This window comes from Solanum lycopersicum, chromosome 11 (assembly GCF_036512215.1).
Source record: "Solanum lycopersicum chromosome 11, SLM_r2.1".
Lineage (NCBI taxonomy): Eukaryota > Viridiplantae > Streptophyta > Magnoliopsida > Solanales > Solanaceae > Solanum > Solanum lycopersicum.
Window position 1 is genome coordinate 2,293,677 of NC_090810.1, and position 22,579 is coordinate 2,316,255.

At 30.4% G+C, this 22,579-nt stretch overlaps 4 protein-coding genes across 6 annotated transcripts; 2 read left to right on the forward strand and 2 right to left on the reverse strand.

The window, feature by feature from the left end:
• Positions 1 to 134: 134 nt before the first annotated feature.
• Positions 135 to 2,452, reverse strand: LOC101249597 (uncharacterized). The gene is made up of 4 exons (XM_004249942.5): positions 1,976 to 2,452; positions 788 to 898; positions 495 to 575; positions 135 to 379 (listed from the first exon to the last, which is right to left on the reverse strand). The coding sequence occupies exons 1-4, from the start codon at positions 2,204 to 2,206 to the stop codon at positions 305 to 307; spliced, it is 498 nt and encodes a 165-aa protein (XP_004249990.1). The 5' UTR covers positions 2,207 to 2,452; the 3' UTR covers positions 135 to 304.
• A 7,410-nt stretch (positions 2,453 to 9,862) lies between these two features.
• On the forward strand, positions 9,863 to 14,602 carry LOC101249876 (uncharacterized). 2 transcript variants are annotated; one of them, XR_011212337.1, is made up of 5 exons: positions 9,863 to 10,044; positions 10,573 to 10,999; positions 11,317 to 12,109; positions 12,859 to 14,198; positions 14,293 to 14,413. XR_011212337.1 is itself a non-coding variant. In XM_004249943.5 (4 exons), the coding sequence occupies exons 2-4, from the start codon at positions 10,601 to 10,603 to the stop codon at positions 12,969 to 12,971; spliced, it is 1,305 nt and encodes a 434-aa protein (XP_004249991.2). In that variant the 5' UTR covers positions 9,863 to 10,044; positions 10,573 to 10,600; the 3' UTR covers positions 12,972 to 14,602. The 2 variants fall into 2 exon arrangements, 1 of the variants encoding a protein (XP_004249991.2); XM_004249943.5 differs by having other exon boundaries at positions 12,859 to 14,602.
• Positions 14,603 to 15,078: 476 nt separating this feature from the next.
• Positions 15,079 to 16,665, reverse strand: LOC101248447 (UDP-glucosyltransferase 29-like). The gene has a single exon (XM_004250433.4). It carries the CDS (start codon positions 16,663 to 16,665, stop codon positions 15,274 to 15,276), a length of 1,392 nt encoding a protein of 463 aa, XP_004250481.1. The 3' UTR covers positions 15,079 to 15,273.
• A 304-nt stretch (positions 16,666 to 16,969) lies between these two features.
• LOC104644457 (F-box protein At5g65850-like) lies at positions 16,970 to 20,677 on the forward strand. Of its 2 annotated transcripts, XM_010314254.4 has the most exons (4): positions 16,970 to 17,111; positions 17,332 to 17,759; positions 18,045 to 18,273; positions 19,132 to 20,677. In XM_010314254.4, the coding sequence occupies exon 4, from the start codon at positions 19,195 to 19,197 to the stop codon at positions 20,518 to 20,520; it is 1,326 nt and encodes a 441-aa protein (XP_010312556.1). In that variant the 5' UTR covers positions 16,970 to 17,111; positions 17,332 to 17,759; positions 18,045 to 18,273; positions 19,132 to 19,194; the 3' UTR covers positions 20,521 to 20,677. The 2 variants fall into 2 exon arrangements, with proteins under 2 accessions (XP_010312556.1, XP_010312560.1); XM_010314258.4 differs by lacking the exon at positions 18,045 to 18,273 and having other exon boundaries at positions 19,432 to 20,677.
• The last annotated feature ends 1,902 nt before the right edge of the window (positions 20,678 to 22,579 follow it).

A 22,579-nucleotide genomic window follows, 5' to 3' on the forward strand; every position in this document is an offset into this window, starting at 1 on the left:
TTTTGGAGCGACTTCTTTACTTTACGATATTTGATTTTTCTTGAGCCTAGGGTTCTCCTAAGGTAGGGGTAATGTTTGTATACAGAGTATGTTATTGTTCTCAACGTCGTGTTACATGAGTGAAATAGACATGATGAAGAGAAATAAAACAAATCTCACTTTGTTGTTTTTTACAATCTCAACACAATGGTGAAAAATCAAATCAAGGGAGGGAATTAGGGTACATTATTTGAAGAAATATAAAGTGAAAGTTAAAAATAAATTTGTATGTAAAATACATAGAGAATATGTTTTATAACATTTACTAGCGTTTGGGATTTAAAACTTTGCTTAGTTCCTCTAGCTTCCCCATTCTGAGTTTCTCACTTTTCTTCACCAACTAAAAAAATGACAAATACACAAAAAGAAAAAAAAAAAGTTAATTAGATTAGGGGTATTTTCTTAAAAGTAATTTTAAAAAAAAATAATAGTTATTATAAATTATGAATATTTACCTCAACAAGAGTAGATGTTAGCTGAGTTTTCTCATTGTTCTTTTCATTGAAAGCTTCTAAAACTTCTCTATATTCTTTCTCCTAATTTACAAGTGGAATATCATTAAATAAAAATTACGTAAAATTACACATTCGCGTATTTAAATTATAGTCTATTTGATCAAGCTTTCATAATCTGTTTGGCCGGCTATATATGCCAAGGAGTATTAGGAGAAAGATATAAATTAATTAATACTAGAATAAGTGATTTTAACTAATATATAATATATTTAACAAATAATTAAAAAAAATACCTTTTTTTGACATGATTGTCCAAGTGATTTAATTTCACGATTAATCAAATCAATTTTCTTGCGTACCATTGCAACTTCTTTTCTCATGGGATCTGTCAACACTTCAAGCTCCTTCAAAAAAAAATTAAAATTAATTGTAAAAATAATTTTTTTCCAAATTAGTTGGTTGTTGTTTCCTATTTACTAAAATCACATATTTATGTTTTCGGAAAATTACATGTAGATTTTTTATGGAGAGGAGAATCACTCAATACGAGGTTTTTATGTAGGGTCATGTGATGATCAATAATTCAGGTAGAAAATGCTGAATCGCGAGATCTTTCCTTCTTATACGTTTTTCATAAAGGAGGGAATGTCGAATTTTTGGATCCTATATTGACAAACAAAATAGATATAAATGGGTACCCTTCGGGGTGGCCAAATGGTTTGAGCTTGAGACTAGGAGTGTGCATTCGGTTTTATGCTATTCGGTTGGTATTTCGGTTTTTGATTTTGGAGAAGTGTAACCTAATCCAAACCAAAATAAATTTGGTTTGGTTTGGTTTTTTTCGGTTTGGTTAATCGATTTTTTAATAATTAGAAACATAACAAAATTATTTGCAATTATAAAATTATATATATATATATATATATATATATATATATATATATATATATATATATATATATATATATATATATATAATTCAGTTTTTTTCGGTTTTCATTTTTCTAAATCCGAAACCAAACGAAAAAAACAAACAAAGTAAATTATAAATTCAAAATCAAACAAGAAATCCAAAAATCCAAAAAACCAATCCAAATTAGAATTTGGTTTGGTTTGGTTTGGTTTGATTTTTCTGTTTAATCCAAATAGTGCACACTCCTACTTGAGACTTCCATGTTGGAGGTCTCAAGTTCGAAATCTTTTACCCGCGAAATCAAAAATTTACCTTCGACACCTAAAATCTTAACGGACAAATAATAAGAACCATTATATACCTTGGAGAAACAAATCTAAAACACCTAGAATCTTAAAAAAGACAAATAACATAAACCATACATCTCAAACATAAACCAAATACATAGAGTCTTCAAAGACATAATATAAACCTTACCTTCTAGTTAAAACACATATTATATGAACCATACCTTTGAAACACGAATCATACGGCTAAAATCTTAAAAGACAGATAATATGAACTATACCTCCCAAACACGAACCAAACGCCTAGTTTCTTCCTCAGCCCGGGTAAGTTGAGACTCAACTTTCCCTTTCACCTCCATTTTTTTCCTCTCAATTTGTTCTTCTCTAGCTTGAAATGAAGCCAATGCCAATTTTGTCATCTCTTGATCTTCATCATTAATATTATTATTATTATTATCATCACTTGTTGATGTTCTTCCACTACTCCCAACACTTTGAAGACTACTCATCATAATCTTAAATTCAAAATATTATTTTTTCCATACAATCTTGAATTATTTTTTTTTCATTTCACATTTTGACCCCCTTTTAATATTTTACCACAACATATTGCTTCTACTTCAATTATCCTAACTTCTTTTCTTGACTTCAAAACAATTCAAAGGTTACACATTTTTTTCCTATATAATTTAAGTTTTATTACAACTTTAAAGTATAGCCTAGAAATGTATTTTTGCATACATAAATATATTTTGCATATATAAATATAGAATGAATTGTCTATTAATTTAATAAGCAAATGTTAAAATAGGCTTTTGCTTCAAGGAAAGAGGTAGGCTATGTGGTTTGTTATTTTGATTCATTCGAGTGTTTGTTACTTCAAATACTTGATGGGGTTGTTTTTAGGTTGAATTGACAAGTGATTTATGTTTATCGGTAATAATTTATTTATACTCGATATTTATAACAGATTAATAAAAATATGATATGTGTGCTTTTTTATCAACTTGAATGTCTTCACCTCATCATTTCTTACTTCAAATTATGGTAAAGGTGAATTTATTTGGTGTCTAACAATAAAAAATTTACCAATGGTATCAAAGTGAATAATGAATAAATCACTATAATGATATGTGGTTTCATTTTCTTGTGTGATTGGTTTAATACGTCGATAATATCTTAAATTTGTTAATGAATTTTATATAATATAATAATATATATATATATATATATATATATATATATATATATATATATAAAATGAGCACGTGACTATATAAAATGTTGTGCGTTTTTTCAAGTATCGATTAGCTAGATAGTTAAGTTAACCATATATAATATGTTATTTATTATAAATTATACATACACACCAACGTCAAATGGAGCTGAGGTTAATGTGTATAATTAAAGGAGTTGATTTATTTTAAGTAATTAATTAACTTAATTATCTACTCACTAATAGGTATTTGACACCATACGTTTTATCAAAGTTTAAATTGAAATTGTCTAATAGAATTAGATTATTATATGTTCACGTGCTTAATCGAAACAAATTGTAGTTTAGGTATCTGAATAAATTTTATTGAAAAGTTTAAGTGGTTATTGTATTGATATGTATATTAAGCATTTATATTTATAAACTATTTTTTATTTTGACTTATAAAAATACATAACTAGTTTTTAAAAAAATGACAAAGTGGTGTCTTGTGAAACAAATCTAGAATTTAAATTTATGTGTTCAATTTTTTTTAATTTTGTTAATTTTTAGAAATAAATAGTAGTGTAACATATGGTTAAGAATATATTTTCGAGGACAAAATTCCAATATGATACCTTATTTTGGGAATAATCTATAAACTTTTCTTAGTTTTTTTTCGCATTTTTATCGGATATTGATATTTGTATTAAAACGTAATTAAATATAAATTTGTGTACAAAATTTTGCGTTTACATCTAGATGTAATACCCTTTTCTTGATTTTTTTTATTTGGGATTTGATATCTCCTCTTTGAAGTCAGATTAATTTGTATTCATGCGTAACTGCATACTCGAAATTCAAATTTAAAATTTTCGAATAAGAATAAATGAATATCTACCCTTTCATCAACCTATAAATATTTATTTAATACCTCTACGTACTAAAACAACATAAGTAAATTATTTGTGAATTGTGTCATTACTTGCCTTATGCTGCATTTTGCAATTAATGGGATTTTTTAAAATTTCCAACAATGAATCTGTATTCACAGGATCAAAAAAACTTATTCGGCCGCATCGAGTGTTTACATTAAGTCAATATAATTTTTATTATTATGTGATTTAATAAAATAAAACGAACAATAAATTTCAACACATGGCATGCATGTATTGGCTTGGTGTAAACACTCGATGCGGGTAAGTTTTACCTGTTGGCAATGAAAAAATATTTTTATCTAGGAAAATAAATCGCTTAAAATGAAGAAAATGATTTTAACGAAAATAGAAAAAACAAGCTTTTACGAGTCACAATCACCCTCAAGTTTACAAACCTTATCTCCCCATATATCTTCACCATTCAACCGACATTTCTCATAATATTTATCTAAATTATATATAAATAATTTTAAAATATATTAAAAAAAGTTAAGTCAATTATTATTTTAAAAAATATTTTCCTTAACTCAAAGCAACATAACATGTTAGATAATTTGAATTTGCACCATATGACCTTTTTGTGTTAAAAATTATATTGACTCAATGAATTAATAATGGTTAATTAAAATGTGAAGAACACAAAATTTGGTAAAATAAAAAATGTGTTGGTTTTGTGGATAAGGGTCTCTTTGAGTTTTTTTTTTTGGAATTTTTGACAAATGTGAAAATATAATAGGGTAATGAAATAAGTGGATGAAAATAAAGTGCTACTAGACAAAAGAAGTTGGCAACAAAAGTGGTTAACAAAACAACAAAATTCTATTAATTTTATTAAATATGGTGAAAGAGATGGAAAAAGTGATATTTAAAAAAAAAATTGCAAAAAAAATGGATTTAAAAATTGGTTATTTTATGAAGTTGGTGACATGTTCATTTTAAGTAAATTATTCCTTTATTTTTAATTAGAAATTTCAATACGTAATTATTTTTGATAAAATATATTATATTCCTTCAAATGAAACTTATCAAAAATGTAATCGATTAATCAGATATTGAATGACCGATAAAAAAGAAGAAAAATACACATCAAACAATATATACATCAATCAGAGGTGAAGTTAGAATTAAGAGTTTGAGGTTTTAAATTTCATTAACAATCGACAATTAATTTTGTTGAATAATCTTCGATTAAATAATCTTCTAACACAAATATAGAGTTTACGAAAAAGCTACTGAATTCTTCTGAACACAATTTAGAGAGGCAATTTATGATCAACACAATTTTCTATATATTTTTAAAAAAAGTAAGCCAATTGTGTGGAACAATTATTCAAACCATATAAAATATAGTATCTAGAATACTTTTATTTTGCAATAAAGTCACGCTAATTTTTCAAATATAATAAACTTATAAATCACAATTTATGTAATTGCATTACATTTTACCTTTTTCTCCTCTGTCCATAAAATTTTTGTGTTTTGATTTCCGTTATTATTTGTTATTTTTGCATCTTGAATATTTTATTGTTCTGATTTTTTATTTTTTTTTTATACTTTTTCAAAATTATTTTTTCTAAGACGGTTTCTCTTAAGCCAAGGATTTTCCGAAATAATCTGATCTCTATCTATATTAGAGAGATAAAGTTCACGCACATTTGTTCTTTTCAAATGTTATTTTGTGAGATTATTCAGAAAATATCGTTGTTTGTATTTTATTTTTTGCTTGAATTAACATTATTTAAAAATTCGGTTATTTGACCTAATTGGTCTATGCATGGAATATACTCCCAGGAATAGGAAATTATCAATGAAAATAATTATATATTAGGTAGTACTTATTAATTTTAGAGTTAAATTTTACTAATTAAAAATTATTAAGAAGAGAATAAATTGTATGATGAGATTTTGACAACTATTTAGATCTGTCATTTGGGTTGAGATAACTTCTATGATGGATAAAGTATTTATCCTAGTATATATCAACTCTTTAATTAATTAACCACTATTTAATTTAATAATAATATGCATGTTTAGTTTCTTTATAATGAGGTTTTCGATAATTGCAAAAAACTACTATTATAATATATATTTTATATTTTTGATGTGATGACACATGCACATTAACAAATATCCTATTTCTTAGTTCACATGAACTAAAAATATTTATTGATCTTTTCGGTTTTATATCTGAACTATATGTATTATTCGAAATATCATTAAATGTTGAGATAATGCACAAGTACCTCCTCAACTTATGTCCGAAATTCAGAGACACACTTATATTATACTAAGGTCCTATTACCCCTGAACTTATTTTATATGTAATTTTCTACCCCCTTTTTAGCCTACGTGGCACTAGTTTGAAAAAAAAGTCAACCATCGTTGGGCCCACAAGATAGTGCCACGTAGGTCGAAAAGGGGTAATTAATTATTAATAAAATAAGTTCAGGGTGTAATAGGATCTTAGTATAGTATAAGTGTGTCTCTGAGATTTCGAGCATAGGTTGATGGGGTACTTGAGCATTACCCCTTAAATGTTTATTAAAATAATCTTTACCTATATATTGTTTACTTTCTACCTGAATAACAGTTGGAAAAATGACCACCTATTAGTTAAGGGGTGTTTTAATAAATATTTGGTGATTAGTTTAAACACTCACACATATGATAGAAATTTGAAAAATCAAAATATTTTAAGTTTGTTATTAATCGTTAACTTTATTAATTTTTTTTAAAAAAAAATGTACAAGTATCCTCTTAATCTATGTTTGAAATCTCAGAGACACATTTGTAGGTCCTATTATCCCCTGAACTTATTTTGTAAGTAATTTTTTACTCCTTCTCGGCCTATATGACACTAACTTGGAAAAAAAAAGTCAACCAGCGTTGGACCCACAAAATAGTGTCACGTAGGCCGAAAAGGGATAGAAAATTATTAATAAAATAAGTTCAGGGGTAATAGGACCTTAGTATAGTATAAGTGTGTCTCTGGGTTTTCGGACATAGATTGAGAGGGTACTTGTGCATTATCCAATTTTTTTAAAAAAATAAAAAAACTATTGTATGTCCCTAATTTCATGATCAAAATTAAAGGACTTTAACAATAACAAAAAAAAAAGCTTCTTACTTTTATTAATTAGCATTTGTGTGAAATTAGTGCACTAATTTGCTAATTAAGATAAAACTTCCATACTATTCCAAGGTCCAAAACTACAAAGGAAAACATGGTTTTTGTTATTGTCCTATTTGACCCTTTACGAACGAGGATTGTGGTGGAATGAATAAGATTCAAATTATAAATATAAAAAACTCATATTAAAAATATTTTTCATTTAAATAAATTATATTTTACTTAAATTTGAATTAGTAGACTCCAAATTAAAATCCGACGGGAAAACAAAAAAGAAGCTTTGAACCTTTGAAATTCCATTTAACCATGGATGGCAATATATTTTATTAGATTTAAGGGTTGGTTCAATTTGCAATAATATTTTATTATAATTAGTCCAAACTTTGGACTAATTCTCTTTTATGGTTGTCAAACTTTTCTTTATGTTTTCATCTTATTATTGTGCATAATAATTCTCCTTTTGGTCTCTTACCTTTTGTCAATTTTGACTGTCCATATAATTGAACAAAATTAGGAAGGTTTCATGTCTCCACTTTGTTGGTGTTCGAGATTTAAATTATATAAATTTTAATCAATAATTTAAAAAATATATATATTTTAATTATATTGAAATGAAAAAAAAGTGAAATTTAGTAGTATTTTTCGTATAAATTTTAATATCGAAATTCTATTTTTAACATATTGACTTTTTAAAAAGATTATTTAAATCGACTCTCATTAGGCGAATGACATTGAGAGCAAGAAAATATAGATAAGTAGAAATCGAAGTCGTTCTAGTCATAAAATATGTTGTTATGATATTATAAATCGAGGTGAATTTAAAACTAAAATACTATAAATTTAATTTTTGAAGAGCCTTACTATTTTAACCATACTGTTTTTAAATTAATAAAAGCAATTTTAGTAAAAAATTTATAGATAAATTTATGTTTTACGTCAGAGATATTATCTATATCTTTAGATGAATCCGATACTATAAAATAGGATCCACCCTTGATTTTAGACACATGTAACGAGGACAACGGGAGAAGAAAGAATAGAATATTTCATCTATCTCAAACTCTCAATTTGTTTGTCACATTTTTTTATTCGTCTAAAAAAAAGTTATCTCTTTTTTTGTTTGTTTTATAAGCAACTTTTTAATTTTAATTTTTCACTTGACATGTTTAAGATATAAAATTAAATAACATTATGGTATATTAAACATATATTTAATTCAAGATTATACCATTTAAAATTATCTTTTTACTCTTTTAAACTTCATGTCAAATCAAATCAGGACAAACAAATTAAAACGAACATAATATTTTCGTTTGATGTTCAAGCTCTTTTAAATTTTTTTAAGAAACATTCATTAATTTTATCAATTAAACATGTTCGATTACTTAGGTAAGTATATATATTTCTTTGTATAGGTTCAATTTCTTTTCATTCTTGAATTAATATTTACTTTTATCTAATTAATTAAATTCTTTTCTAATTATTATTTCAATATTAAAATCTATTTTTTTTTCTCCTTATTTCCTATCTAGTGTTAGAATGTAATTTATTGCGTGTTATCTTGAATCTCAAATTGCATCATGTATATAATCGACAAGTAACGCTCACATAATTGGTTTTTCTGACTTCATTATTTAAGAGATACGTTTCTATTAAATTGAAAAGTGTATCGTGATTGCTAAATTAAGTTAGTACATCAAATTTTTCAATCGTATTAAATTTAAAAAGTTATTTAGATATTTAATCTTTAATCTATTAATAATGTTATAATGAACTTACCTTTTAGAGATTGCAATATGAGGATTAATTACTGGATTAGTTGTGCATTTACTTCTATAGGCGGATATTTATATAATTTTGTATTAAACATAAAATATATGGCGTTTAAGATCAAAGTTTGGTAACTTAACTTTGTTTTAAAGCAAATAAAAATAGAAAAAATGAAATCAAGGTATTTAATTTGCTAAATTATCCCATATTTCATTAGCTAAATGATACAATACAAAATTAGCAAAATAATTTTTTTATGAAAAAAAATTATATATCAGAATTCATACAATAATTAATTTCCAAAATCTGATCATTTTTCAATAATATGATCATACAAAATAAAATGATGTCATCAATAATAATATAATAATATACTTAAAGTAATTTAATAACTGTATTTAAGATAAAATGATATATATATAACCTCAATCCTATCTCGTAAAGACATAAATATTATTTTCAAAAAACTCTTACCCACGTAAAACAATTCTACACACATTGACTAAGTCATATTAATTTATTTTTTTGTAGAGAAAACAACAACAATAACAAATATGCGTTAATCGTAGAAAAAACATATAATGATAAGAATCACAAAATAAGATAATGGAAAGGTATCCCATCACAAAATAAGCTTCATTAAAAGCTCATTTCACGTCGATCAAGTAAAATAATAAATGAAATGTATAATTGACCAAATTACTCCTATTTATCATACGTTTCTTTAAGAAGAAGTGATTTAAAATGCAAAACTGTTAAATTTCTAAAATGATACTTATTTTTGAGACGAATCTAACCTTTTATTTCGATCGTTAATTTTTATAATTATTTTATTTAAAGTCATGTCCTCGATAAAATGACGTGTCAACAAGTGTGCCAAAAAAAATATATTTATGTGGAGAATATTTTCATGTCACACAAAATGGATTTGTAACTTGTAAGTAACCATTAAAAAAATAATATTAATAAAAATATTCTTTGAAACAAACATAAAAAGTGTGCATTTTTTGTGGGGCCCTTTCAAGTTTTTCTGGTGGATCAAATTTTGGAATCAAATATTTTATTATCTTCCCATAATACCCTTTTCAATATTTTTTCTTTTTTTCTTTCTCAAAAAATATAAATATTTGAATTATTTTCTTTTTTTCTTATTTAATATTTTTTTTTCTTCCCCAATGACCAAACCCTAGAACACAAAAAATACCATTTGCCCAAATCGAAAAAAAAGCGAAAATTCGTTTGATTTCTTCGATAAATCAATCTAAGTTGCGATCAACAACTTCATAAGCTGAAATATTTCATCAATTTCAAGAAAAGGTCTTTAATTTTATGTATTTTTGTTTGAATTTGTTATGCCTAATTGTTTGAATCGATTGAATTTTTTCGTAATTTTTTGATTTTTTTTGCAATTCATTGGTAAAGATTTGAGTTTTTGTTATTAATTTGTTTAGTTTTTGTATATATGTTTGTGATTAGTCCCTACTGTAGTTTGTTCATTGAATTTTTTATTTAAAAATTTGATCAATGTGATTTCATCTAGTATTTTTGAAAAAAATTAGTACTTTTTGGTTTATTTTAATTTTATTTTTGTGGGTTTATTTTTTGTGTGCTTAGAGCTTGTTCATTTTTGGGGGGTTTGAGTAGAAATTTTGTTATGTGAATCATCTGATGTAAAAGAAACAATTTTGATGTTTTTCTGTTGTGTATTACTTTGGATTTAGTCAAATTATGTTTTGATTTTAATGGCATTTTTGTTCATTTCTAAGTTTGATCTGATATTATTTCTACTTGGACAAGCTTTTTTGGGTTTCGATGTGTAACTGTTGTTTTCTTTGTGAAAATCAGGTTATTGGTTTTGGTTTGGATTATAGTCATGAGGTTTAAAAAAGGAAGTAAAGTTGAGGTGATGAACAGGAAGGATTCACCTGTATCATGGTGTCCTGCAGAGATCGTATCGGGTAATGGACATACTTACTCTGTGAGGTATGATTATTATACTTGTATGGAAAGTGAAGCGAGGTCTGAGAGGGTTTCGAGGAGGGAGATCAGACCATGCCCCCTTCCTTCAAAGGGTGTGGAGAATGGGCAAAGTGGTCAAATTATCGAGGTGTTTAATGATTGTTGTTGGAAAACTTCTATTATTGTGAAGGTTTTCAATAGAGACTATTATTTAGTACACCCAACTGGATGTTCACAGGAGATTAGAGTTCATAGATCGAACACCAGAGTGCGACAATGCTGGCAAGATGAAAAATGGCACTTGATTGGAAAGGCAAGTCTTTAATCTGGCCCGCCCTTCTTCATTCTTTGTTTTGAATATTGACTTTATTAGCTAGTAATATTGACGGAAGAAATTAAGCATCCCACTCTTATCTATTAAATTTATCAGATAGAAATTCTTAATGATGTCTGGGAATTTGTGCAAGTTTTGTTTATTTTTTTGGTGTTTTGGCCTTTTATACAAGCCTCTTTATTTATTTTGCTTATTGTTGGTTGTTTGTTTCATTGTTTAGGAAATGTCTTATTGGAAAGTAAAACCCTTCTTTGTGATTCATTTTAAATTGACCCTATGTTGGTTTTCACTTACAGGGATCTGGAACGTGTGCGAAACCTGACCAGCTTCCTGCTCAAAGATCTTATAAAAAGGTGAGCATTGTCTTAAGTGCTAGGAATGGATTTCATGTTAGAGATGGAGATTTGGCTGCTCAGGGAAATCTTAAAAGGAAGAAGTGTAATGCTAGCTCTTTGGTGTTGCTGAAGAGGGTGCCAGACGAATCATCTAGAAACATTCAGGAGGTAGTGGAAGGTGAGAGAGATTTTAAGAGACGTAAAATAGTTCCAGCTGCCTTGGAGGGGAACACACATGATATTACCAGGTGGAACGGAAATTGGATGGATGAGAAGTATGTGAGTGCTTCATTTAACAATTGGTCTGATGGATATTATGGTTCAAACCCTGCAAAAAGAAGTGGTACCAATGGCTATTCCCCTGCAAGAATTGGAGAATCTAATGATTCTGATAGTGATGCATGCTCTGTTGGTAGTTGTAGTATTAATCATGAGAGTCCAAATAAAATTTCTAGTTTTTCAGCTGAAGTTCATTGTCAAGTACCTGATCTTCTGTGCAGTGATGCAGAGTCCTTTCAAAGTTCAGCAGAAGAACATGAGGAGGAAAGCTGCCGTGTTTCTTCGGAGAAAAATATAGCAGGGAATATTCGTGACTTGGAGTTGCATGCTTATCGCTGCACTTTGGAGGCATTGTATGCTTCTGGTCCCTTGAGTTGGGAACAAGAAGCGTTACTGACAAATCTCCGCATTGCACTTCATATTTCAAATGACGAACATTTAACAGAGCTGAGGACTTTAATTTCTTCTGGAACTGGTATTCATGTCAGTTGATAATTAATTTCTCCATTTTGGCTTTCTTTTTTATGGTAGGACCACATCTATGTTTTGACTTGAGTAGCATTGTAAAAGCATGAAAATAGGTGACACATTTGTTAATTCTCTCTTTGTCGTTAATCTCCACTTTGTAGACAGTTGGCCAATTTGTAACTATGTTATCATGCCGTATATTCCTGGAAAGAAATTGACTCAATTATTCTTAAATTCATACTTCTTTGAACTTTGTAATGAAAGACTGAAAAAAGTCTCGTGTTGTTATTTCTGAAGTAGTTTCTGTATTTTCCAGTAACAGCATTTAGCTATAAAATCACTTTTCCCTCATTCATGATCTAGTCAATGACATTTCTGCTATCGAAATGTCAAAGTCTAAATGTTACAAACAAAATTCTTTCTTCAATTAAGGAGACATTAACTTTTGCTGAATAATTGTTTTCTGAATTGTAAGAAATCCAGAGTGGATGCATGCATAAGAAGACATTTAGTTTTTAGGATGTAATGTATCTCTTATATATGGAGCGCCATCTTTTTGATGCAAATAGAACAATTTTGTTCATCTGTTCAGACTTCAGAAACTTCTAATCAAGCACTGAATTTGGTGAATTCTTTGCACCTTGTTGTAACATACTTATGGACTTTATTTACTCGTTTCTTTGGTCTCATCGCAATCTGGAAGCATGTGTATTTATTTCTCAATTTTTTTATTCATGGAACATGTACATTTTCCAGGGCGACATTGGGATGCATGCATCCTTTGCCTCCTAAAGTCCAAAGATGATGCTTGCATGTGCAGCACCTCTCCTGGCCATAGAGAGGACTCATGCAACGTCTGTCTCAGATAAGACAATTCATGGCTTGTTCTATTACTATTTTACAGCTTCATGATTTGTTTTGTCTGGTTAAGTTCAACTTCTCTAGTCTGGTTTTTCCAATGGAAGTGAAATTATAAGATGTCAGACCTATTTTATAAGATCTTATGATATATATCTGTTATTGCTAGCTATTAGATTGAAGTTGTGCTTACTTTTCCCTTGACAATCAACAGACTTCCTGTACATACATAAGTATGTGTTGTCTTTCTGTAGAACATTAGTTAGAAACATATCTATTTTTTGTTGGCTAGTGCGGAGAGAGAGTTCACATAACTGAATGTGGTTGCAGTTAATGCCCTTAATTAAATTTAACAATATTCGTCACTTAGCAGTCGTAAGAGTTTTGGATTGATAGCCTTTGTACTAACAGGGTAATATTATTAATATACATTGCATATGCGAAAAATGTATGCTTTTCAGCACTCCTGTATAGTTATGGTTCTTTGAGCTAACAACACAATTTAGCATATTCCTGGAACATTTGGAAGATATTTAGTATAGCAAGGTTAAAAGTAAATTTGCTGTTTCCGCAGGCAGTACTTATCTCAATATTGATTCAAGAAATACATTTCTTTCTTTGAAGGAATGTTTTACTTATTATACTTTTATGATATTATCAAATATAAATCGAGATTATTAATGACAAAAGTTGCTGCTCATCATCTGAACTTTCTTGAAGAGGTTTACGCTTGACTTAAGGTGTGTTTGGAACTGGAATATTTTTTGGAGAACATTTTCAATAAATAGTCTATTTTTATTATAGATGATGATCCTTATAATGTTAAAAAGAAGGAAATTTTTGGTATTTGGTTGCCAGAAACTACTTTTCCGGAGAACAGTTTTTGCGAAAAGGGGAGAATGACTCATGTTCCCATCATCTCAACTCTTAACTAATAGATATATTATTAGCAATCTTTAATACTCAATTTTCATCAAAGCACAACAGTTTTTAATAAATGTTTTCAGAAAACATTTTCTGGAAAATGACTTCTGTCATTACCAGGCACACCCTTAATGTGAGTCTCGCGTTATATTATCTACTCTTGACCTGATTTGTGCTGCTTTGATCGATGAGGGAGGACACCGTGGCAGTCTGTCCAGACTCCCGGGAGATTGAAAGTCATGTTTCCGTCTCTGCATGTACTGAGGATATCTGGTTCATCTGGATAAGACATTCTGTGGCAGATCTACAAAGTTGTATGGTTCTGGTGGAAATAATTTTATTTTCCTTTTTAGCCTATTGTTTCCTGGTGTTGTTTTTCACTTATTTGTTGCTATCAAATGTTTTCAGTAGCTGATGCAGAGTTGTAAATTCCTCTCATTTTTCTTGATGGCTCATACATGAGGTAAAGAGGATGTAACCTGTACTGTGTAATTTACTGTATGACATCTGATGTTGGCTGTTCTTCTCATTTTTCATTTCCTTTCGGCCCAACGGAAAGGTGCCCCCTCGGGTAGAGGTAGATCTCGGAGTTAAATTTGATGAGTTCGACCTTTAAATTTACTGTCTTTGTCATGTAATATTACTTCTGAGAAATCTTTGAAAGAAGCCATGAATGAATGAATGAGAATAACAGGCTGAGGGAGCCTTTTTTTTATTATATTGTTTATTTGTTTTTCTATTACAAGTGAGTCAATTTTCAACATGAATGCTTTTTATCTTGTTATAATATTTTATAATTGGGTTGTCAAGTGGAGTTGAGTGATTAATTTAGTAGTCAACTATAGTCTACTATGATTAAATAATTAATCCTTTCTTTGGTAATTACAAAACATGATACAACAATGAAAAATAAGCAAATGCCATCCTTTCATACCCCATAGAGGGAGAGAGAGTTACATTTTTTTTTTATATTTATTTTTTAGTGTTTAGTGTTATATACACCGTTATTGTATTTTTAATACAAATAGGGTCGCTCAAATGATATCTATATGTAATTACGATAGTAAGATAAGGCGTTCTCCTTAAAAATTTCTTATATTCATAATATACATAACTCAAAACTCTTTTCTAATATAGATATTTTGCATCACTTCTTGTTGTAAGATGTAAGATGGGCACTAAAACAAGCAAAAATCACCAAAACTTTTATTACGTTAACCTTAGATAGTTGAAGTACATATCAGTTGATTTAAACATAGTTTATTTTTTTTTTTAAAAAGAAAACTAAATATGATACGATACACTAGGCTTCTTAGGCCTCTTTAGTAGTAGGTAGACCTAGAGAGAAAAAAAGATACGATCTATTATGATATAGTACATAAGTCTTCTTTAGTATCGTCGTTTATAGTTGTAGGTAGGCCTTAATGAATTCTTGTAAAGATCAACCAATTCATCCACCACTCTCTCAATGTCATTTTCTCCATTTTCTCTCATTTTTTCACCAAACTCCTTTGCTTTTTTCCTCACACTCTCTCCCCTTCTCTCAAACACCATTTCTCTTACAACCTTAGCCACTCCTTCTTTGCTAAACTTTCCTTCTTCATCTTTAGGAATTTCCAATCCTACCCTTACCTCATTAACCAATAGCCTCGCGTTAAGTGGTTGCTCATGTTGCACGGGCAAGGCTATAATTGGAACACCACAACCAAGTGCCTCCATTACTGAATTCCATCCACAGTGACTCACGAATCCGGCAATACTCGAATGCTTCAAAATTCTCCCTTGTGGGGCCCACTCTTCAACTATTAACCCTGTATTCCAATTTCTCTCATAAAACCCTTCAGGTAGAACTTCTCGAATCTCCATTTTATAAGTCCCCGGAAACCTAATCACCCATATGAAATTCACCATGCTAAGTTCTAACCCTAGTGCCATTTCTTGAATTTGCTCTTTGGTGAAGTAAAGTTCACTCCCAAAACTAATAAAAATTGTTGAACATTTTTCTTTCTCATTGAGCCATTCAATGATCTTGTCATTATACTCCCCACTATCTGTTTGATCAAATGCTCGAACGAGAGGTCCAACAGGAACAAACCTTTTGTTAAACAAAAACGTGAGGTAATCAATAAACTTACCTTCTAGCTCTTTGAAAGTCTTGATCAAGATGATCCCTTTCGATCTTTCAAAGCACCTCGTGATACCATTTTTCTCGTCAATGCCATCATCCTCGAGAGAATCGAATATTCTCTTGTTTCTCCTATGTTCATGATCCTTGAAGAAGATTTCAGGAAAAGGGTAATCAATACTTGGATTGTTATCTCTAACATGATAGTGATAACTGTTTGCTGCAGCACCAGAGGTGAGAAACAGGACAGCTGGGAAATGCAATGTAGAAGCCATTAACGGAATACATGGTAGGAGGAAATCATAGATGATCAGATCAGGTTTTAGAGTTTCAAGAATGGTGAAAAAGTCGGGTTTTCCCTTAAGGAAGATCAGTTTCAGAGTGTTGATGAGATGGGGGTGAAGGCCAGCTGTGGTGTGTGAAGTACGAGGAAGATGAGGCAAATATGGGAGTACAATATCCATTAGCTTAACGTGCCTAGTTTCTTCGGGAGAGAGTGTGTCTTTGAAGTAAGCGAGATTAGCATGTGTTGTATAGATGTAAGTTATGAAATTTCTCTTTGCAAGTGCCTTTGCTAGCTCTAGAAATGCGCTGATATGACCTCGAGCTAACCATGGAAACATCACAATTCTGATGTTTTTCTTTCTTTCATCCATCAAGATTGAGGGATTTTGAATCGTAGTTTAGATTCAAGTTGAAAAAAAGGGACTTACCAAGTAAGCACGAAAAGGGAATCCTATTTCAGGAATTCAAGCAGAACAAACAGGAGTTACCACATTGGGAAGAAGACGATACAAAAGGAGAAGGCTTATTCTCTAGCTGAAAGAAGGAGGTATACATGCATATATATATACATATATATAGAACTACTTGTTGAAGCTCAACCATCAATACAAAATGGAGATCATAACGTGGCAAGCACAATGAGAAAATATGATTGCGTGTATGAATTGGATATAACGAGTTAAGAAAGAGACGTGGAAAAACAGGGTGGAAGAGGAAATGACGACAAGAACTGTGATGTGGATATTCGCGGTGAGGTTGGTTTTTTGTGTATTCATGTCTTGGCTTCGAAAATCGGTTGGAGCTTTTGTTGTTGAGAGTAAGTTTTGAACATTTTTAAGTTCTAGTTAACACATGGAAAGAAGAATTTAATTTTTTGTATACCAAAATTAGATTTTTACAAATAACCAAAGTTAAGTGTACTCGGGCAAGAGTAGTACTAGGATGAGTGATCTCTATGAAGTCCTCATGTTGCATCCCTCCTTTTGGTTGATATTCGGTATGATACCGTTGATTTGATTCAATTTTTTTTTTTGCAGAAACGACATTCGGACGGAGACATTGTTAAGACAGGTGATGGAGGCGCTTAGGATGGACATGGACTGATCAAAGGTTGTGTTTGCATTATACCATGATGCAAGAAAAATGAACAACATACCTAGTACCTAGTGTAACTCCACAAATGAGGGTCGGAGAGGGTGGTGCATACGCAGCCTTAACCCTACCTTTCGAAGGTAGAGAGGATGCAAGAGACATATCGGGAAAACCTATACTTGTGAAAAGATGGGTGCTCTCTCTCTTTCCATCCATCTAAGTCTTAGATGACAGAGTTACTCAATACCTACGATGGCGGGAGGTAGCAGATACCCCACACGTCTTATAGGAGTGTACGATTGACTCGGTCAGGTGGCAAACAAGTGGTTGAATGCAAGTTGATCGATCCAGAGGACATCATTATGAAAAACAGGTTCGATCTTCAACATTTCATTAACACAGTCTTTCCCCTTTGCGATTACACATTTTCTTGTCATATTGAACTAGTAAACTTTTAACGTTTTGAAATGAAGCGTGTTTTGAATTTATTTACTTGAAATCTTGTTACGTACACAGTTGAAGTCTAAAATATCTAGAGGACCAAGACTATGATCAGAAACACATATTACAGATTGCACATACAACATTTTCGTAGTTCTTGAACAAAAGGTTGAATTGCACACTAACGATTCAATAAGGATAGTCTTTTTTTCTGTAGTATGAGGATCCAATAAGGATTCGATTCCTCCTCTCTCGAGTGTGCCTGGACGTGCTGTTTAACTTGACACAAGATATCTGAACAGAAGACTTTCCGATTATACAATGTGTAAATCTTCCAAGCACAAACCTCTGAACCATTCAAGATAGTGAGAATAAATTGAGATGAAACTCGATTCATCATTATCGTTACGTTGAGGATTAGCCAGCAGTATTTCACCTGTTGGAAGGTTAGTAAAAACTACACTACATATTATTGGTATAAAAAGCTTCTTATAAATCATCCTATTTTATTTTCAAGATTACAAATATGTATTATATGGGTGAACTAATTGGTAGAAAATGAATATAGTAATTTTTCATTGTTATTTCTTTCAATAATGATATATTAAAAACGGGCATAATACATATATTGAACCCTAAATTTGGCTTCAAATTTTAATTTTGACCTCCAACTTTAATAATGCACGAACAGACACTTTAACTATCTAACTTTTAAATAAATAAACAAATGAGTCTTACATAGCAAAATACACGTAGGACAAAAAATGACATGTAAAACATGTGTGTCTATTTGTTCAACTTTATACAAGTTTAAGTGTCTACTTGTGCACACCCAAGGTTGAAGGGTATAAATGTAATTTGAAACCAAGTTAAAGGACATATTTCTGTATTATGCCTAAAAAAGTCAAGTCAGATTCGAACTAGCAACCTCAAATACACTAAAGGTCAAAACCATCAAACCACACATTGAACGATGTTATGTTTTCATTTAATTTATATTTATTGTTATCTCTTTTTTTTTTTCTTATACTTGTTTTACTAGAGTCAATTTTATATGTATTCATACAATTTCTTCTCGCTTTATACAAATACAAACGCATTTTATACATTTGAGTTTTTATAAAAAACAAGAGAGGCGAGCGAGACTGCCACCTGACAAGCGAAATTCCACCCGGGAAAGTGGCGAAAATAGCTATAGTTTGCTATAGGACACAATTAAATAAAAAAAATATTTATAACATTTAATTTGAATTAATAATTTGTTATTATATATACAATTTTCCCATGTTATTTCATTCTGGTAGGGTTTGGCCCAATATTGTTGGAATAGAAGACCTAAAAATTGTTTAGAATAAATTTTTTAATCAATGGAGATACCTGAAGGCGCGGTAATCGAGATCTTGTTGCGTCTACCATTGAAGTCTCTCTACGTATGCAAGTGTGTCTCAAAGTGGTGGTGTTCAATCATCTCTGATATTGAAAAACTTCATCATGCTCGCAATTTAGGCATCTTCGTATCCAATTTCGGTTGTTCAAGTTTCAATTACTTGTTCCAATCGAAGCTTACTCTGAACAATATCTCTCCTACACATTTTATCAAACAGTTGGTGGGCGGTGCCGATGAATATGCAGAAATTGGATTGACTCAAGTTATCAATGGACTCTTTTGTACGTACACACCAGCGGGTCGCACCGGTGTACTCACGCTCTGCAATTGCTACACTTCTGAAATAAGAGACATACCACTTCCAAGGTTTTCCCGATGGACTCGTAAAATTCAATTTTATTTTGGAATTGATCGATTGGGTATCTACAAGCTGCTAAGCCTTGGTTTCCTTGCTGATCATGTAATATACCAACAGGTTCTTACTTTAGGAGGAATGAACAAATTCAATGGCGATATCATCACTACACGTTCTTGGATGAACATGTTCAGCCCTGATTTTATACCAGATAGTGATGTGATGTGCAAACCTAGCATTTGCATTGACGGGATTCTGTATTGGTTGATTCAATTTAAGGAAATGAGTCACCGGAAGATACTCGCATTTAGCCTTTCACGATATCAGTTCTATTATATCTCCCTACCTGCACAGATGGTAGTTGCAGCAGCTACAATGGTGAACTTCATGGGAAGGTTTACTGTGGGATGCCTCGACTCTGGTTCAAATATATTGAATCTATGGCGATTGAATAAACGGCATCGATGGAACAAACACTCCATTAACTTACCTGAAGAACTCGTGAGATGCAATAGAAATATGTGGTGTAGTTTTGGTAATCTTCCAACAGGTGAGATACTGCTGGCTAATCCTAAAGCTAATGACAACGATAACGATAATGATGATTCTAGTTTCATCCCTATTTATTCTTATCATCACTCCACTCGAAAGTTTCAGAGATTTGTGGTTGGAAAGCTTACATCTTGTTTGCTCGAAAAGTCTTCTGTTCAGATATCTTGTGTCGAATTAAACAGCAGCTGCCATTCAATGTCCCTTGAAGCTTTATTGCTCAAACAACCAATTTCTGTCCTCTCGGAAGAGGAATTGTCTTTCGAAGAAGAGGAAATGACTTTAGAGGAAGAGAAAATGACAAGAGGACTCAAACATTTTCGCACTCCACAGATTAGCAAGTTGCTCAGACTCTTCAAAAATGTCAATACATACGTGTCAGATTCCTCGAAAGAAGTGTAGGTGTCTTCTCTGCATATTACTGTGATGGCTGAAGATGATACTCAAAATAAGAACAATTTGAGAACAACTTTTTTTTTTAGTATGATAATGATAGGAAATGAGCTTACTGTACCGAGACTATAACTTATTATCTATTGTTCTATATTTATTTCTTAAAGAGCTTACTCCTCATTCAACTTCCAAAACAATATTTACTTTTGATTTGTGAATTTTTTGATTGGTATTAACAATAGATGCCTATGTTTGCGCTCTACCACTCCATTTTGTTGTGGAGTATCAACACAGGTAGTTTGGTGTAATATACCCTGAGATTGAAGGAATTAAAGCTTTAGGTTCAATCCCCCTTCCCTAATTCAAAAGCATTGAGAATCTTTGCTTTGGCTGAGAATTGAACTTAAAAGAAAAGTCCAATGTACATCTTGAGAAATCATCAATAATAGTCAAATATTTGTGATATTAATGATTGAACACCACCTCTTTGCGAGCATGATGGAAGTTTTTCAATTTCAGAGATGATTGAACACCACCTCTTTGAGACACATTTGCATATCGAAAGAGGTGGTGTTCAATCATCTCTGATATTAATGAATTTCCTTGTGATATTTGTGATAACTAGAACTTACTGTTCTTTTCAAAACACTCTCTCAATTTTTTTTTCTATTCCATTTGTCATTTGATTAAACATAACAACAAAAGAGTGAGTCCATAAATTAAAACTATATGAATATAGAAAAGTATCAATATTTTGGGAGGAATAAGAAATGGAGAAGTGTCAAACTAATTGGAACAAAAAGAATATTTATTCTTTACTATAGAAGGAATTGAAAATCAATCAAATGCAAAGTCATATATATAAAAGAAGCTTACATAAATTTCATTAATTTAGGAGATAATTATATAAACTTAATTAATTTAGGAAATAAATTACTTTAATACACTTTAATTTATAGTACTTATAAATCTTATCAGATTTTGTATGGCGCGCCAGATATTATGTCTCGATACATGTGGTCAAAGTTAGGTGTGATTTATTCTAGATATATTGTATTCACATAAGATACATCAATAAATCTCGTTCGCCTCCCTTATCTCTCTCGTCACTCTCTTATATATTTGATATCTTAAATACATGCGGATCAATTTAGGACACGTAAATTATTTTTTTTCAAAGTCAAAATTAAAAAGCCATTCAAAGAGAAAATGATGGAACAATCCTTTTATTCTTTCTTATAAATATATAGTTCATTTTCACCACTTTTATATATTTCATGCGTAATCAATTATGACCAAGATGAGAAATAATATATCTGAACGTTAAATATATACTATAAATAGATCATAATCATATATTTACATATATGTACTTTCTAGAACAATCATAGACGGAGTTAGATAACGTCATTTCACTCGAACCTCTTCAATAATTTTTATATATATATTTGTACATGTTGATTCTCTTTCAATTTCTTCAACTTCTTACTTTTTTTTTTTATACTCAATCTTCTTTGGTGAAAATCTTATTGCAAGAAATCGTAATTGATTACAGGTCAAGGTCAATAGAATTGGGTCCCGAGTTAAGGATCGATCTTAGTGCAAGAAATCGTAAAGATGTGACAATTGGGTCTAACTTAACCTCAAAAGCTAGCTCACGAGGAAATATTTGTCCAAGTCCATATAAGGAGATAACTTTTCTATCACTCTATCGATGTAGGACTACTTAGCACTCCCCCGGACACCCACACCTCAACTTGAGCGTGAACACTTATAGATGGGGCCCAACATCGATGCACAACAAATTATGATGAACTTGACTTTGATGTCATGTAAAGATATGACACTTGAATCCAAGTCAACCTGAAAAGCTAACTAATGAGGAGAGATTTGTCTAAGTCCATATACAAAGAAATCATTTCTCATTTCTGTACTGATATAAGAATTCTTAACAAGAATTACATCCGGTCAAACTAAGATACCTGAAATAATTTTTACATCCGGTCAAACTAAGATACCTGAAATAATTTTTACAAACATCTCTTTTAAAATAAAAGTCATTTCAAGA

What these genes read in the sequence shown, in the direction of transcription:
- LOC101249597 (XM_004249942.5), bottom strand. Translation starts at nt 2,206, where the DNA reads ATGATGAGTAGTCTTCAAAGTGTTGGGAGTAGTGGAAGAACATCAACA. An exon ending in GTTTGGTTCGTGTTTGGGAG is followed by an intron (nt 899 to 1,975) that starts GTATAGTTCATA and finishes TTTTTTTTGAAG; the next exon opens with GAGCTTGAAGTGTTGACAGA. An exon ending in TAACATCTACTCTTGTTGAG is followed by an intron (nt 380 to 494) that starts GTAAATATTCAT and finishes TCATTTTTTTAG; the next exon opens with TTGGTGAAGAAAAGTGAGAA.
- LOC101249876 (XM_004249943.5), top strand. Translation starts at nt 10,601, where the DNA reads ATGAGGTTTAAAAAAGGAAGTAAAGTTGAGGTGATGAACAGGAAGGAT. An exon ending in AATGGCACTTGATTGGAAAG is followed by an intron (nt 11,000 to 11,316) that starts GCAAGTCTTTAA and finishes TTTCACTTACAG; the next exon opens with GGATCTGGAACGTGTGCGAA. An exon ending in TTTAATTTCTTCTGGAACTG is followed by an intron (nt 12,110 to 12,858) that starts GTATTCATGTCA and finishes TACATTTTCCAG; the next exon opens with GGCGACATTGGGATGCATGC.
- LOC101248447 (XM_004250433.4), bottom strand. Translation starts at nt 16,665, where the DNA reads ATGGATGAAAGAAAGAAAAACATCAGAATTGTGATGTTTCCATGGTTA.
- LOC104644457 (XM_010314254.4), top strand. Translation starts at nt 19,195, where the DNA reads ATGGAGATACCTGAAGGCGCGGTAATCGAGATCTTGTTGCGTCTACCA.